The sequence below is a fragment of the Echeneis naucrates genome, chromosome 1 (assembly GCF_900963305.1).
Source record: "Echeneis naucrates chromosome 1, fEcheNa1.1, whole genome shotgun sequence".
NCBI lineage: Eukaryota > Metazoa > Chordata > Actinopteri > Carangiformes > Echeneidae > Echeneis > Echeneis naucrates.
In genome coordinates, this window is record NC_042511.1 from 6,248,476 (window position 1) to 6,266,351 (window position 17,876).

Genomic DNA, 17,876 nt, shown 5'->3' on the forward strand with positions numbered 1-17,876 from the left:
CAGCAGCTCAGCTGGTGCGGAACCGGAGGCAGCGTGCTGTGGCTTCGGCTCTGTCAGCCGAAATGTTGAGGGTAACGATACGGGCAGACATGGGATCGTTGTGGGTGTTATCCTTCGTGCTGTACTCCCAGCTCCTGGCTGCGTCCTCCGACGACATCGTGGTGGCCTGCGGCGGCTTCGTGAAGTCCGACGTTGAGATCAACTACTCTCTGATCGAGGTGAGGCTAACAGCCGGCTAACAGCTAGCTGCCTTATCGCAGTGGGCTGAAGGTTAGCCGGAGGCTGGGACTTTACTCCAGTGGCACTTTGAATGAAACCACCATAAAAGATGAGCCTTTAACGTAGAGTGAACTCTGTGTCGCCGGCAGACAGAAACTGGGACAGCTAATGTCGTCGGACGCTGTTTAAGCGAAGCTAAAATAGCTGCTGGTTAGCTAGTTTGGGTCGTTTTCTGCTCGGTGTAAATAAATAAATGAATAAATAAATAAACCTACATGTTGTCCGATCAGTGTGTCTGTGTTACACATGACCTAATCCCTGCTCATTGACAGGATCTCCGGGATTAGCCATTTGGATAATAAGTGAAATGAACTAAATCCCACATTGCCAGGTCTAATTGTTGATGACAGCTGATACAGGATATCCAATCAATGCCTTTCATGAACACTTAAGGTTAATCAATCATGACTATATCCAATGATCAGTTTGTGTCCCCTCTCATACACAGATCAAGCTGTACACCAAACAAGGTTCATTGAAATATCAAACCGATTGTGCTCCTATCAATGGCTACTTCATGATCCCACTCTACGACAAGGTATGACGAGCTGCCCACCCACATGTATACACTTATTTAGTTTCTTACTGGTGATGTTTACATCTGACCTGAATGACGGGATCTTTTTTACAGGGCGACTTCGTTTTGAAGATTGAGCCTCCTGTTGGATGGAGTTTTGGTAAGACTCCCAGATGCCTGCAGTCTGAACCAGCACGGCACTCAGCAGAGCAACAACAGATAATACTGTCTGTCCATGTCCAGATTGACATGCTATAAGTCTGTCCCATTCTTTTTCATCAAAATAAATAAATTATTGCCTAAGAAATCTACAAACATGTATGAAAAAGCCCCTTCCTGCTAAGGACATGATAAAGATCTGCCCCTAAACTGAATTGATAACAAAATTGTATGTATGTATGTTTTTTATTTTTTTTTTTTTTTACTCCTGCACTGCATCCCATTCCTCAACCAAGTTTGGCGCAAATCAATACTGTCCTTTATGTAAAGTCCCACTAAGAATAAACAGACAGACATAGACAGTGGAAAACACAACATACTTATCTGATGTTGTAATGAGAGCTGTTGTTCCATAAATGCAAAATCGTGTTCTCATGTTTTCCTTTGAACTCTCACCAGAGCCCACCAGTGTTGACCTCCATGTGGATGGAGTTAGTGACATCTGTACAAAGGAGGAAGACATCAACTTTGTTTTCACTGGGTTTTCAGTTTCAGGAACGGTGAGCTACATTCAGATTAACCCCCCTCCTGATTGAGGCATGTGGTTGCATGTGTACGAATTCTCAGGTCTTCCCATTCCCTCCTACTCTTATTTATATGCCAGTTTTCTTGAAAACATTTCAGTTAAGGATTTGCACCACGGCACAAATGATCAATCACCCCTGCATCATGTTTTCTTCTTTCTTAATATGCTGTGTCTCTCTCAGGTTTTGAGTAAAGGCCATCTCCTGGGTCCTGCAGGGGTAGAAATCAAACTGAGCCGAGCGGGAACAGAGGAGAAACTTCAGAGTGTTGTCACACAGTCTGGAGGAAAGTAAGTAACTCACACTTGTTCTTCTGTTCAGTTGTGGTGCTCATGTGTCTGGCAGTGTGTGGAATAATGTGCCACTTTAACACCTTTCCTTTGTGATATGGTAACACAGGTATACCTTCTACAAAGTACTCCCTGGAAATTATGACATCACAGCCTCCCATCCCTCTTGGACTCTGGAGCAGGTTGGTGTATTCACTTTGGTTATGACATGGCACAAACTTTAAGTAGGATATGTGACACGCAGGGTTAGTCTCCGTGAAGCCTGTTCTGCCACTTTCACTGGAACTTTATAACTTTCATATTTGGAGCAAGCATTTATCAACTAAACTAAACCGCATCAAGCTTTGGTATCACTAGGTTTCTAGGTTTCTACTTCAACTCTATTGTTTAAAACTTGGTGCCTTTGAATTGTAACTGTCTAAATTGAATTCCTCAAAAGCCAGAATGAGTATTGGAGATACTGAACAAGTAATACAGGCACAATCATTCTAAGTTGTGCTTTTCCATCAACTTTTTGCATGAAAAAACTCTGTGCAGCTAAAGTCACATCCATCCATCCATCCATCTTCTACTGTTTTTCCGTTTCTGGGTCGCGGAGGATACTGGAGCTAATCCCAGCTCACAATGGGCAAGGGCAGGGTCACCAGTCCATCACAGGGCTGACAGACAGAGACAAACAACCACTCACACTCAGATCTATGGACAGTTTAGAATCACCAGTTAACCCAAACATGATGTCTTTGGATGGTCAGAGGAAACCCACGCAGGTGCAGGCAGAACATGCAAACTGGAAACCGAACTCACAACCTTCTTTATTTTGAGGTGTCAGCGCTGCTAAAGTCTGAGCCAATTCTGTCAACAGTTCCTATATTAATAAAGGGATCAGGAGATTTTCAAACACTGTGTAATTTGTCAAGGCTGAGGGATGGTGTACTTTAAAAGGTTAAGAGAAAATTAAGATTTTTATCCATTGATCACACCCACATCCAAAGCCCCTCTCCTGCTGTGATGATTTAAAAAGATGGATGAAGACACTGTCTACATCAATAAGCCTTTGGTACAGAGGTCGGACAGACCAGCAAATTTGTAACTAGCAAACAAGCGATAGCTAGAGAAGAGCTGTGTATGTAAGACATCACGTTCACCCCCATAGTGTGTAATAAGACCACAGTATCACAGGTCACTGTCTGAGAAGTGTCATTACAACAGGGACTACTCTATCTCAGAAGTGTTTTTAATCTGGCATCACTTAAGTATAGACAACTTCATTATTCACCAGCTTGCTCAGCTGATAAGGTCCCCTGTCAGGTTAGCAGCTTTCTAACTAATGATCTCCAGCGGTAATACACACTGCTCCTGACAGGGTCATTATTCCGACCCTCGCTGTAACTTATGCGGCGACCTTTGCCGTCCTCCAACAGAGTGCCACCTCGGTGCAGGTCTCCAATGCCAATGCCCCGGCCACTGACCATCTGGTGGTTGGAGGCTACGATGTCTCGGGGGAGGTCCGCAGTGATGGAGAGCCCATGAAAGAGGTCACCTTTTTACTGTACTCAGCCACCGTCAAGAGGGAGGTAAAGCAACATTCTTTCAGAAACCGTTCAAGGAGTCAAATTAGATCAAGTAATGGTGCTACTTGTCTGATTTAATTTGTGCTGCTTGTGGGATCATTCACTTGTGTGTGTTTTAACACAAACTCTGTTTGAAGTCATGGAATATTACATTTCATTGGTCTGAAAAAATTTGTTGAATATTTCATAATTTGAATTGTAGTTTTTTTATCATATAATGCTAAAGTATGTGTATTTATGTTCATATTAATGAACATATACAATAAAAACTGATAGATTGAGGAAGCGTGTGCCCAACAGCCATACCAAAAAAAAATAAATAAAAATATCTGTGTTTGTGTACTTCTGTAAATCATTGATAAATTTTCTTTGTGTGAATATGTTGTGATTTGAAGGACGTCAGTGGTTGTAACACATCCCCAGTCGAGGGGGCAGACTCTGGAGATAGCTCCCTGGTCTACCTGTGCAGCACTCTGTCCAGGGAAGATGGCACGTTCATCTTCCCCTCTCTGGCCAGTGGAGAGTACACTGTGGTAAGTGGTTGTTTTTGTTTGTTTGTTTGTTTTTTCTTCCTGTGTGCTGTCAGTGAGATTTAATTATGCAGGCTTACATGCATTCCCATGCGTCCCTAATGTTTCTACCTTTTGAATTTCATTTCATTCAGTTCACTTCACATTTAGCCTGAAAGTATGATGTTCCTGGTATGGAAGCTATTTGATTCCAGTGACTCTCTCACCACCACTAAGAACTTGCATTGCCATCCAGCATAATGCATTGAGAATATTTCTACCTCTCTTGCTCTCTTATGTAATTACAGTGGCCTCTTCCTGCTCTCCTCTTGACACATGGGCCATATTAGATGACCACTTATTGAACTTTGAGTATGCTGTGTCCATCTTTTTGTAATAGCTCTCTGTTCAATACACCATCAGAAAAATCAGTCATTAACTGTCTTGGCGTATCACCCAGCTGTTGATCTAGACCAGAGGTGTACAACCCTGCTCCAACAAACCTAATTCAAATGACCAGCTCCTCATCAAGCTCTGCTGAGGTCTGATAAGGAGCCACTCATTTGAATCAGGTGTGTTGGAGCAGGAAACATCTAAAACATGCAGGACAGTGGCCCTCCAGGACTGGATTTGGACACCTCTGATCCAGACCTTCATCATCTCTCCCCTTCAGTACTGCAGTGTTCTTTTGGCAGGCCTTCCTCTCTGCTCAGTGAAATGCGTCACTCTGATAGTTATCAACCTACAATGCTCAGTCCCAAGTCCCAAAAGCTTGTCCTCAAAGGGAATTGTGGGTTTATGCCCATGTATTTGAATGCAATCATATATCCTTTTGCTCCTCCTAAGGCACTCCGTTCCTCCAAGGAGTAAGGCAATTGTAGTCTAGACTCTTCCAGGTGGTTCTTTGTTGGTAGAACAAGCTCCCTTGCTCTGTCCCTGCTCTGTCAGAGCAGGTGTCTCTCTCTACTTTTAAGTATCTTTTTAAAACTTATCTCTTCTGGGACAACCCCCTTTCCTAAAAACCTGAACATGTCTAACAACGTGCACAATACACCTGCCAGGGATTCTTAGTGCAGGGAAGCTTTAGTGATATCCCTCACTTATAAGTGGTTCTGGATAAAAGCACCTGTCGAATGAATAAGTGTGAACATGTGTTCTCTCTAATTCTGCTTCTGTGAAATTCTTCATTTCAGGTGCCTTTCTACAGAGGAGAGAGGATCACATTTGATGTTGCTCCATCTCGGATGAATTTCATAGTTGAACACAACAGTTTGAAGCTAGAGGTAAAGAGTATCTCCATTTTAGTTTCAAAATTTTTCTTCATGTAATTTGTTTGAGTTAATTGTATTTGGGGCACATGACCTTGACACACTACGCTGTCTCGTTGCTCTGCATCTAGCCCATCTTCAGAGTCATGGGCTTCTCTGTGACAGGCCGAGTTCTCAACAGTGTCGGTGGGGAGGGAGTAACTGATGCTACAGTGTCGCTGAACAACCAGATCAAAGGTAACCATACTGAAAGACGTGTCCTTTGTGGTAACAAAATAACTAATTCTCTACACAACGACTGACATCTGCTTACTTTGCCACTCTGTCCACACAGTCGTCAGCAAGGAGGATGGCTCTTTCCGGTTGGAGAACATGACAGCTGGTACCTACACCATCCGTGTCAGCAAGGAACTCATGTTCTTTGAGCCAGTCACGGTTAAGATTGCCCCCAACACCCCTCAACTTCCAGACATCATCACAGCAGGGTGCGCCAGCCCACTTGTATACATATTGTGACGATATCAGATTACAGGTTTTGATGGGATGTGCTTTTGCGGTTTGTAGGAAATTAAGCTTCAGTGCCTGTTTGCTCTTGTCATGTTGCCACATTGCTCACAAGCTTAATGAAGTTCTGATGTCGGTCCCACAACAGGTTTAGTGTGTGTGGTCAGATCTCCATCACTCAACTGCCTGAGGGCATGAAGCAGAAGGGTCGCTACAAGGTCACACTTACACACCAGGGCCAAGACAAGACCTCTAGCCGGACCGTGGAATCGGACCCTCAGGGGGCTTTCTGCTTTCAGGCAAAACCTGGAGACTACAGTGTCCAAGTAAGACCTAATCGATTGTTAGATCAAGGTCACAGCTGTACTCTGTTTGCATTGGTTCACAAAGTTCACTGTTTAAGGAAGAAATGTATCCCCAGAAAAGGCACTTGCTGTGTTTATTTATCTCAAACTGTACGGCTGGAAGTTCAACATTAACATTTACTCTTCTCGCTGGAATATATCAGAAGCAGAATTGTATTAGCCATCATTTTCAACTGAGTAAATAGATAAAACGTGTCACTTTAGCCATCAGAGCTCTCATTAATATAATGCTCCGAGTGATAGTGAGGAAAGTCCAAATCTTACGTATGCAGATGCAGCTGCTACGCCTGGGGGGATTTTTTTTACTGTTATAAAGGTAGATTTTCAGTTTTATAGGCAGAGATATAGCCAATTTTGACACACACACACACACACTATATATATATGGAGTATAACTATCATCTGGCTTGCTGCTTTATAACTTTGGTTTTACTTTCAATATGTTCAGGTGTCGCTTCCTGAGGTGGAGGTCAAAGCAGGCCTCGCTCTGCAGCCTCAGGCCCTTGAGGTCTCCCTTGTGGATCGGCCCCTCACAGACCTTATTTTCACACAATTTATGGCTTCTGTCTCTGGAAAAGTCTACTGTCTAGGTAATGACTTAGTTATATATGGCTTCTTGCATTTAAATGAAAAGTTACAAATAGGCGAGTAGGCCTGCAGGATAAGTAGTTACATATATTTTTTAAAGTCTTAATCTCAGTTTGAAAGGTTGTTTTTACATTTCACGTTCACTGAATAATACATGAAGATGGCGATGGTGTTGTTTATTGTTGAGTCTTGGACCAAACAAGTTTGTGTTGTTTTACACCCAGAGACTCTGTATTGTTGTTGTGTTATTGTTGTGTTTGGATGGTGCATCTGGCTTTATGGATAACATAGGATGAGATCTGTGAGCTGAGCAGCATCCAAGCAAAAGATTGTTAAATCCTTTTTTTTTTTTTTTTTTTTTTGGCACAAGCTCACCTCATGTCATCTATTTGACCCCTAGCTTCCTGTGATGACCTCTCGGTAACCCTGCAGCCAGTGAGTCGGCAGGGAGAGAGGAGGACTGTGACTCTTTCAGGCAACAACGACATCCTCAGCTTCTCCTTTGACAACGTTCTCCCTGGGAAATACAAAGGTCAGGGATCATTGCTTATGACATAATTCATTCATTATTATAATATTAATATTAATGGCTGATTAGAGCAATTGCAAACTAATAAGCAGTGCTTGCAAACATTTTTGCTGTTGAACTGCCTCAGCGCTTAAGTGGAGCCTCACTGCAATGTCAGCACACAGGTTTTGACTGGAGGAATGTAATGGAATTATAGTACATAAACTGATTCCTCCATCTTACCTGCACCTCAGAATCCATTAAGTAGTTATAGTAATTATTCTGTTAACCATTGTGGGGGAAATCAATTAGTAATGACAGTCATAATTGGTGTTTAGCTGCAGCTTCTTGGAAGCACACATTATTCAGCTGGCATTTCTGTACCCTCTGGTGCTGCATCTATCTCCCTCACTGTTCGATACACACAATCTGTTTGTGTGTCTGCAAGCTGTGTGCACACACAGCATCCTTGTGGCATGTTTACTCAGCGTGCAGTGTTGCCAGGTCAGACTAGTATGAGAAGTTTACTTTCTTCAGTATTTGTGTAAAGATGAGATAATTAAAAGTTCCTTAAGTGGAATCCCTCAACTCTCAACTTTGATTCCGACATGAGGTTGTCTTTATGGGTTAGGGTGATAGTTTTAATCCTTTTTAACAAATGTTATCATTGTTTTTCTGTTGCTTTTAATATTTTAATAATAGTGTAATCATCATTTATTTTCAATCTCTCAGTTAGTATTTCTCATGAGGAGTGGTGCTGGAAGCACAAGTCCGTGGAAGTGGAAGTTCTGGATTCAGACATCTTGGGGGTGGAGTTCAGACAGATTGGCTACATCCTGCGCTGTTCCCTCTCCCATGCCATCACTTTGGTTAGTCATAGGTCACTGACTACATTAGCACGGCCTGCTCTTTGTTGTAACAAGTGTTGGCCGATTCACAGATTTTAAACAGATTCAAACCGCATACGTCTTCGCAGGAATTCTTCCAAGATGGCAGCAAACCGGAGAATGTCGGCATGTATAACCTCTCAAAGGGAGTGAACCGCTTCTGTCTCTCCAAGCCTGGTAAAGTGCATTCTCCTGACCTCTCATTAGCTAAACATAGTGTACATTAGCATATTGAGAAAATAAAATATCAGTGTACCAACTGTTCCCTTGTGTAGAGTTAGAGTACAATGTTTTGAGCCAAAAGGTCTTTGTCAGACTTGGCTAAATATAAAAGTGGAGCAAAGTAATTAATCAACTAAAAATGACCTGTCCAGGTGTTTACAAGGTCACCCCCCGCTCCTGCCATCAGTTTGAACAGGACTTCTATACCTATGATACGTAAGTAATCACTTACTGTGCCCATTTATTACTGGATTAAAAAGTGTCCTCCCTGCATGTAATTCAATGAAGTAATGAATGTCCAACAGCTCAGCCCCCAGTATCCTGACCCTCACTGCAGTGAGGCATCATATGACTGGACTCATCACCACTGACAAGCTTCTTGACGTCACAGTTACCATCAAGTAAGACTCATCATGGCTGGGCTCATTCTCGACATCCGCTGCTGTGCATCAGTCAGAATGACCAGTTTAAATTCTTTTTTTTCCCCCTTGCCTTGGTCAGATCATCCATTGAGAGTGAGCCTGCTCTGGTTCTTGGTCCTCTGCGAAGCCTGGAGGAGCAGCGGCTGGAGCAGCAGCTTCAAGAGATTCAACTGCGACGTCAGGAACGGGAGCGTCGGGCCGCAGAAGAGGTTGGAGGAGCCAGGGATGATAGCCCTCCAATCCAAGAGAAGGCTGATGAGCTGACTGGCCCGTTCCACTTCGAGTTCTCCTACTGGGCCAGGTCACTTACAGAATTTTAAAATGTGGTTTCATATTACCCGCGACCCGACCCCGGATGAGCGGCTGAAGATGGGTGGATGGATGGTTTAATTTAACACCTTTGCGCTTAATGACAAAGCAGAGTCTGAGAAATGCTTCTTCGTGTCTTATAGCATTGAGCGACACAAGTTCTCAGCGACATTACAACAAATTTATAACATTCTAATAATAAGTCCTAATAATATGCCAAGTATGAGAGTGTCATTTAGTTTTGATTCCCTGCAATGATGCAGTGAGTTAATTTTAAAAACTGGGCATGCTTTTACAGGGCTGGAGAGAAGGTCACAGTGACTCCCTCCTCCAAGGAACTGCTTTTCTACCCACCTGAAGTAGAGGCCACTATCACTGGAGGTAAAAAAAATCATTCTTCAGACTTAACAAAAGTGTTGCTTGTGTGCTTGTTCTTGCTTTATTTCCTTTTTTATCATAATAGTGTATAATCATATAACTCGAGTATCATTGGTTGAATAGAGAAATAAAATCAATGCAAAATATAAAATCCCTTAGATTCTATAGCATGATAAACGAAACCCTCCCTGTTGACAGAGTCCTGTCCCGGTCGGCTGGTGGACATCACAGGACGTGCAGGTCTCTTCCTGGAGGGCCAGGTCTCCCCAGAGCTACAGGGTGTAGAGATTTCCATCAGTGAAAGAGGAGCTGCCGCACCGCTCATTACTGTGGCCACAAATGAGATGGGAGCATACAGGTATGAGAACTCAGTGTTTTAAATTGAAGAAAAAAATAAAGGGCATGAAGCTGGTGGTGTGATATTCCAGACCGCTTATGGAATATGGCAACAACTATTTTCAGGCTCTGCCTCACTGTAAATATATGTGCTTAGCAGGTTAGTGTGGATCCATAAGTAACTTTAAGCAAGACAAGTAGAAACTACAAGAAAGTGTGGCTCCTTTTTAAACATCTAATGTAGTTTGCTGGTCATGTCCAGGTACTTGAAATGGGGTTAAGAAAAAGTTTTAACTGTTTGTTAAAGAGAGACCTACTGGCCTCATGGTAAACATTATCAGAAGTGGCACATGAAAGAGTGCAATTTGAATAGAAAATTATATTGAAGCTTTTCACTTTTACTGTTTATCATAAAAACTTTCACTTGTCCTACAGATGTTGCTTCACATGCAGATGAGCAGACCATTTTAGAACCAATGAAACCTACACTTACCCAGGACAGTTACATGTGATGTCCATAAATCCACCCAGGAATCATTGAAAAAGGAATCTCCATTTTCTCAGTGTCTGAATAATTCTGTCATGTTGTTGGTACAACATTAATTCGGTACACTGCCATCAAGAACAGTTGTTAACCTATTTGACATACTTGATGGCGCCAAGTTCCTAAAATATATTTAAAAAATATATAGTAGTAGTAGTTTTTTTTTTTTGTTGTTTTTTTTTTTTTGGTACTATACACTTGTTTTGACAATGACATCTCTGTAGGTGCATATTCAGATATCAAATGGATCTGCAATAGTTTACCTTAAAATCCTGCTTTCTAGAAGATGCTCTGAAGGAGGCTTGGTCTCTGGAGGGTTTGTCAGCAGCTACCTTGAAAAAAATAATTCTTTTCATGTAACAATATGTTGGAAATAGTTTTGAGCTGATAAATGTAAGAGTCAACAGTAAAGATTAATATCGGGTCTAAGCGTAGTAGTGCATGACACATTCTATAAAAGAGACGTCCTTTAACATGCAGTCCTTTAACAGCCTTATTTCTCTTCCAGTGTGGGCCCCCTTCACAGCGACCGGCAGTACGACATAAGTGCCAATAAAGAAGGTTTTGTCCTGAGTCCAGTGGAGGGAACCCAGGGAGATTTCAAGGCGTTCGCTCTGGCTGGTGTCACCTTCAAGGTACATGTGACCAACCTCCTTCAATGAAAAAATGTTACAATTACAATTACAAGACTCTTTTAAATCAGCGATACACAGCTGACACTTACACCCCGAGCTTCTGACAATTAAAGCTCATTGTTCATATTTGAACAAACTGATTTATGTGGCTTAAAGTGAATTTAAAATAACATGATGAAAAGTCTTTGTTACTTCCTACGGTATGTTTTCATAAAATATAATTAAAAGAAAAATCTCCCTAATGATTGTTGAATCAGTTTTCTGCTTTGCTGTGGGCTGTCAGTGCCTCGCTTTTGTACTGCCTTTTTTATTTTTTTTTATTCAAGGGTCTGCAATTATCTACAGCGACCATGAGATGCTGGCACAAAGGCTCATCATTGCTTTCCCTTACAGAATGTCTGACAATTTGCTATGAAATCTTCTGTACAGCATCTATGAAGAGTTTTGTGTCCTTGTTTATCCTTTTGTTCGTCCCCTCTGAAATGAAACATTAGAGACACTAAACTCACCTGTCAGCCTGATTATGCTTACTGTTTCACTATCTGTCTTATACAATTTGAGCTGTGACTAACTGATTTTCAAGAATTGTCTTTGTGAGTTCGGTTTCATTACAACAGACATCTAGTCCGCATATTGCTTTATTTTGAAACCAAAGGCGCTGAAAGAGTTCAGTTGCAACCCTCTTTGTGTGGCCACAGCTGAAACGCTTATTTCAGGTTTTTGCAGTGTCTGAATTTGGAAAAGTTTGGCATCAAGCAGGAGCTGATGATGAAATCAATTTTATATCATATCATGATCTATAACTTCTTCTATGCCCCCTCTTTTTTTTTTCATTAGATCAAATCAGAGGATGGCCAGCCCCTGTCAGGCGTCCTTCTGTCTCTGAGTGGAGGGCAGTTTCGGTCTAACCTTTTGACCCAGGACACTGGCCTGCTCACCTTTAATAACCTGGTAGGGATCCAGTGATGGGTTCATTTGCTTTCATCTTTGCTCTTTTCTTGTAAGTGCAAGAAATTGCTTGTGAAGCTGAATGTAGGGAGGCTTTGACCTCTGCTGTGCTGCAGTTATAGACAAATGTATTTATTGTTTGTAATCATTGCTTTCATCTCCTCAGAGTCCTGGTCAGTACTACTTCAAGCCCATGATGAAGGAGTTCCGCTTTGAGCCAGCATCTCAGATGATTACAGTGGAGGAAGGTCAAAACCTCAGTATTGACATAACTGGCATTAAGACTGCATACAGGTATACAAATCCACATCAGTTATTCACTGGAAACACATCTGTCTCGACAACAGTGTCACTATAAAAAGCCTCAGCCTTGAGAAGCAAAGACACTTTTCCAGAAAATGTTGACAACAGTTTTTATTTATCAGCTGCCTTCATACAGAGTTCATTAAAAGTTAAAAGCAATGAAGAAATGGCATGGCTGCTCTTTTTCAAGATAACTAACAGGTGCCAAAGTGGTGTGGCCCACTCTGAATTTAAGCTGTCTCAGTGTCTTCTGTTTTTATGTGACACCCAAACTAACTCATGATGTTGAGATCAGGGCTCTGTGGCAGCCCATCCATTTGGTATCACTGTCAGTTCTTTTTCCCTCTGTCCGTTCAATGTTATGCTACAGACTGATCAGGTGCCTCACTGCTTATCTGCTGTTTGTTGAATCCAGAAATGTGCTTTTCACATGTTGCTTATCAGTGTCATGGTGTTGTGTCCTGGTCCCCAGCTGCTATGGAGCCGTGCAATCCCTGAGCGGGGATGCAGAGCGGGACGTAGCCGTGGAGGCAGTAGGTCAAGGAGAGTGCCGCTTGTACAGCGAGGACACCATCACAGATGAGGAGGGCCGCTTCAGACTCAGGGGTCTGCTGGTGAGGGCGCTAAGGCAGCAAGCATGCACGATCTCTGAAAAAGTGGCATTGGTATCTTTAAAATGATTAACAAATGGTTAACACAATGTTTCCTTACAGCCAGGTTGCAAGTATCTGATTAAGCTACGTGCTGAAGGCAACGACCACATAGAGAGGGCTCTGCCACAACACAGAGCTATAGAGGTAAGCAGCAAAATGATGACAGGCTTCTGAAAACTGAATTCCTAAGTCTTTTAACTGATTGCTATATTGATGAAAACTCTATTACTTGGTCAGAATTCTTAGTTACATCTATCAATTAGGATCAGTTATGATCAACAAATGATTAATCAACAGTTATTTGCTTTTGCAAATATATATGTTCTAGAGGTCAACCGATATATCGGGCCAATATTTGCCAATTTTTAATATATCAGCATCGCCCAATATCTGCATTTAGTAGCGCCGATTTAAAGTCAGGCACTTCCACAGGCAGCTCCGTGTTATTGGTGCGGTGGAACGTGCTGCACGTGCAAAATGCACTTTAGATGTTCTGTGTCAAGTGCCATATACATTTTCATTAAACCAAACACAAATGTTGCTGGTTGCTAGTGTGTTTAAAGCAATACTGTTATTTATTTTTTATATATTATATTTTTCAGTTTAATTGATTTTTATTTATAAGTTAGTATTTATTTTATTTAAATGTATGTTTAAGTTTACACTTATGTTCCTACAAACTTGAAAAAATGTGTTTAAGTGTGACATTTTAGCCCAAATAAAGCAGAAAATCTCTAGATATCAGCCCTAAAAATCGGCTGACCCTGACCTCTAAACATCGGCAGCGGTTATAGAAATACCCATATCGTCCAATCTCCAATATGTTGTGCTGCTGATGCTTAAGAGACACTTCTAAAACCTTATTTTTTTCTTGAACTTTGAAAAGTATCTCCACAGAGTCTATTGAGTAGCTATTTAGGATCTTTTGATCATATCACATTATCTTCACAAGAGGATTTTCTTTGCCTAAATATCACAGACTTGTATATGGTCCCCTTTCCTAAACACTTGAAGTTGTCTTCTTCATTGGCCCCAAAGCTGAGACTCACAGAGAAACTACTGTTTCTGCTCTGGCCCAGAGCAGCTACTGAATGCACTTGGGATGGCTCCCTCAGCAGCTGCAGGCCAAGGTCGCAAATGAACTTTGAACCTTCTCACTTCTCAAAGTCTTTTCCTTTGTGCTCTGTGCTGAAGTAACAGTCACGAAAACAAAATTGGAAGCTATAAAAACCTTTTGGTAATTGAATTGTTGAAATGACTGTGGGAACTGTGTGATTATGACTTGTCTGCAGCCTTATCACATGGGTCCTTCTCTATACGTAGAACAAAAGCACCGGTAATCCCATTGGAAGTTTAAACCTCTCTCTTCATAATTTTAGCTTGTCAGAAAAGTGCAGGCCCCCTAATCTCTCTGGCAAGGCTGGGAATGCCTTAATTCCACTTAATTCTCTGTTATTATCACGCCGTGTGACTTGACAAAGCTTTATCCAGAGTCTGCATTTTCTTTAGTCATTGCAGGATGTACCCTCACAGTGAGCTTTGTGTATTCACACTCAGGTTGGCAGTAGTGACATTGAAGGGATCAACATCATCGCCTTCAGACAGATCAATCAGTTTGACCTCAGCGGAAACGTCATCACGTCCCCTGAACACCTCCCAACACTGTCGGTACGACTGCCTAGTTTCCGTTATTTAGAAATCTTTAGTTAGATGGCAGCTATTTTACCCTCTCTTGGTCTGTGCAGGTGAAGCTGTACAAGAGCGACAATCTGGACAACCCAATCAACAGTGTCTCTCTGGGACAGTCACTCTTCTTCCACTTCCCTCCGCTTGACAGAGACGGAGAGGTATCAGCTTCTCATTAAACCAAACAGCATCTTGCTCATTCTCATAAAACCAAAATACAGATTTGTAATCCAGATTATTCATAGTTGTAAATCTCAATATCATATTATTATTTATATTTCACTGAATGTATTAACTGCTTAAGACACAATCATGATTCTGGACATACTCTCTGCGCCCCCCCTGCCGCTTCTCTCTCTCCCTCCCCTCCAGACCTACGTTCTGATGCTTTACTCCACACTGTCCCGCTCCCAGTATGACTTCACCCTTCCCCAGGTCTCCTTCACCTCCACCGGCTACCACAAGCACGTCACACTCACCTTCAACCCCACTGTAAGGCACACATCCTCTGTTTGAGTAAATATGTTCCGCTTTTACTGCAAATAAGAATGAATCTTGACTGTACAGAGACTTTTTATATCAAAACAATATTGAATGGACTGTTTCCTTTCAAACTGTTGTCTCATATTTTGTGTCTGTGTGTTTTTTCCTCCAGCGTAAAGTGCCTGACCAGGATGTTGCCCAAGGCTCCTACATAGCTTTGCCCCTCACTCTGTTGCTCCTGCTAGCAGCCTACAATCATGAGAAGGTACATATTCAGCTCCCCATGCTCCAGAGAACATGTACAAAAGCTTTTCTTACTCCGCTGTTGAATACTTTTTCCTATTTAGTTGGATTAAACCTCAGTGAACTTCAACCAATAATGTTCGTCTCTTTGAGGTTTTCATATTTTAAAATCAGCTTTTATCTGTTCATTCAACTGTTCCTGCAAAACACATTTGTTTAATACATTTTGCCGGTCTGTTTTACAGGTCATCCCCGTCCTGTTACAGCTTGTGAACCGTATCCAGGGAGTGAGGAGCATGGCCCAAGCCAGCGGGGACAGTGCTGCTCTGGATGAAGCCAAACGTCAGGCTAAGAGACAGAAAGCCAGGCGTACATGAGTTCACAACCACGGCTCACCTCAGACCACATCTTTGTATGCTAAACAGACACACTTACTACCCACAATCCCACCTTCAGCCAGCAATGAGTTCCTCAGTTGCAGTGGCTGATGGTGGATCCTGGCAAGCTGTTTAGCTCACAGAGATGTTATTTTCCCTCAAGTGAATCCCGCCATGAACCATTCATGTTGTATCACCACCGCCTCATCAGCTGTTAAGGTTCACTGGACTGAACTAGCTAATATTTTAGTGTTTTTTTTTTTCCCCCACAGAACACTCATTGTCTAAAATATAATGTCAATATTAGTGATAGAATTTTTATACATGTGTAATTTTCCTAGGTCAGCTGAAATCTTTACTGTTTTGAAAGCACTTGAATGCTTTTGATATTCATCCTCACATTATTCATGACTATCAGGCACTCTGGAGAACCTTGTGTCTCATCTCTGAGCATTAAGGCAAATTCTGACAATACGCAGGTGATTTTCATCAGGCTGTAGCAGGAGTTTGATCTGATCAAAGCAGAACTATTAGGGGTCATAATAGGGGTCAAAAAGACTTTCACCTTGAGAGATACTTGCCAAAATTTTTTTTCAAAGCTTGCAGTTGTAAATCAACTTACCCTTGTAAAACTGTCAGGCTGGTTAACAATATTTGAAGATATATTTAAGTATAAGTTTACAGTGACCTTCTGTCAACTTCAGAAGTACAGATCAGAGTAATTACATAATTTGAGCAAAGGTTTTGTTTTGACACCAAACTAAAAAAAAAAATGTGTAAACATCCAAAATCGTTGTAATAGCTCCTTCGAACAAAAGAGTAACAGCATCAGCTGAAAATCTTTTTTCCCCTTATTTGAACCCATTTGATCATGAACGCCATTGACCACCATAAAGCCATCAAAAACTTTCTCTGTTCTGTATCTGACAACTATGCTTGAAAAACAGCCAAAGATGTTGATCATCTAATGGCTCAATGACTTCACACCGTTGGGCAACACAGCCATGAGTTACCATAACAGACTCCATATTATCAGTAACTTGTAGGATAATGAGCATAATGCTGACTTGATGTCAGTTTTGAAAATGAGGGTAGTAAGATTCTTGATCTTTAGATTTGATTACAGCTAGGGAACTTTTTTTTTTTTTTTTTTTTTTTTTCGGGTGGGGGGGTAGTTGTCGTCAGGAATGAGGGTAGAGAGCTATAGGGGATAACTGATAGTTCAATAATTTATTAACGTGTCTAAACAGATGTGAATGTTTCAGAAGTGTGGCTGTTTTTTGAATGATTTTCTGTCACATGAAGTGTTTAACAAGCAGTTTTAAAGAGCAACTTAACATTTAAGAAGATGCCTGTCCCACAAATGAGTGACTATCTGCAAAGGGCCTGTCATGATGTTGAGCTGAACTTAAGACAGTGTGATAATTTTGGGTGAGCTCTTACCGCTTGGCTGTTTAATGCACAGTGATAACAACGGACCCCAATTATTTTGCTGTACTCAATTCATCTGCTCTGATTGGAGGCTGACCTCCACTGAGAAGTGAAACGGCCACGTACTATTTACTGACTTTAAAGATATTTCAGTTCGTCCCCATTGAAGGGGGGTTGATTAGTTTGGTTTGGTCATTTTGGCCAGAATCTGTGAAAAATAATAACTTTTTTTTTTTTTTTTTTTTGGGGGGGGTGGGGGTGAATAAAGTTTGACTGGAAGAAAATGAACTCAATTGGTTTATAGTTTTGCCTCTAGGGGGCAATATAATGCTAAACATTCATATTTTCACAAAGACGATAACAGTTGCAGATCTCATCCTTGGTGTTAAAAGAACAACTTTGAGATTTTTAGCTATGTGTTATTCCCCCCAAAAATAAGTATCAGACTTATCTCACTGTCCCTTGTCTTCATTGAAACAGCACATGGAACAAAATGTGTTGGTGCACGTTAGGAGCACAGCCAGGACAGGCTAATGCTCTCAGAGTACATCTGTCTGTGAAGGACCACTTTCATCTGAGATCCTTTGGTTGTCCTTGGTGTGATGTCTTCACCACACTGCCTCTGTGTGCTGTCTATTGGACAATGTAAAGTATGTCACATTATAATCACAACAGTCATTCCAACTCCGCCAGTGATCAGGTGGAAAGTCTTCAAAAAGGTTTAAGCCCCTTTGTTTGGTCACTATTGGATGGACAGTTTTAGATGATTCCCAGCTTTTATAGACAAAATGCGAGGGGGGGGGGGTATCCTGGCTCATAATTGTCAGGGAATCATGGTCTCAGTACATTATCTATCAAACATAGACCACAGCAACCC

General features: G+C 41.6%; 1 protein-coding gene across 1 annotated transcript; it reads left to right on the forward strand.

Moving 5' to 3' along the window:
- The first annotated feature begins 62 nt into the window (after positions 1–62).
- Positions 63–16,704, forward strand: nomo (nodal modulator). The gene is made up of 31 exons (XM_029499276.1): positions 63–218; positions 728–817; positions 911–956; positions 1,415–1,515; positions 1,723–1,829; positions 1,939–2,011; positions 3,251–3,403; positions 3,796–3,933; positions 5,103–5,192; positions 5,309–5,414; positions 5,512–5,662; positions 5,830–6,007; positions 6,495–6,636; positions 7,035–7,166; positions 7,875–8,011; positions 8,119–8,206; positions 8,404–8,467; positions 8,557–8,652; positions 8,753–8,974; positions 9,281–9,363; positions 9,559–9,718; positions 10,749–10,875; positions 11,713–11,826; positions 11,990–12,117; positions 12,599–12,740; positions 12,840–12,923; positions 14,337–14,447; positions 14,525–14,626; positions 14,838–14,957; positions 15,121–15,213; positions 15,437–16,704. Exons 1-31 carry the CDS (start codon positions 63–65, stop codon positions 15,566–15,568), a joined length of 3,666 nt encoding a protein of 1,221 aa, XP_029355136.1. The 3' UTR covers positions 15,569–16,704.
- Positions 16,705–17,876: the final 1,172 nt, after the last annotated feature.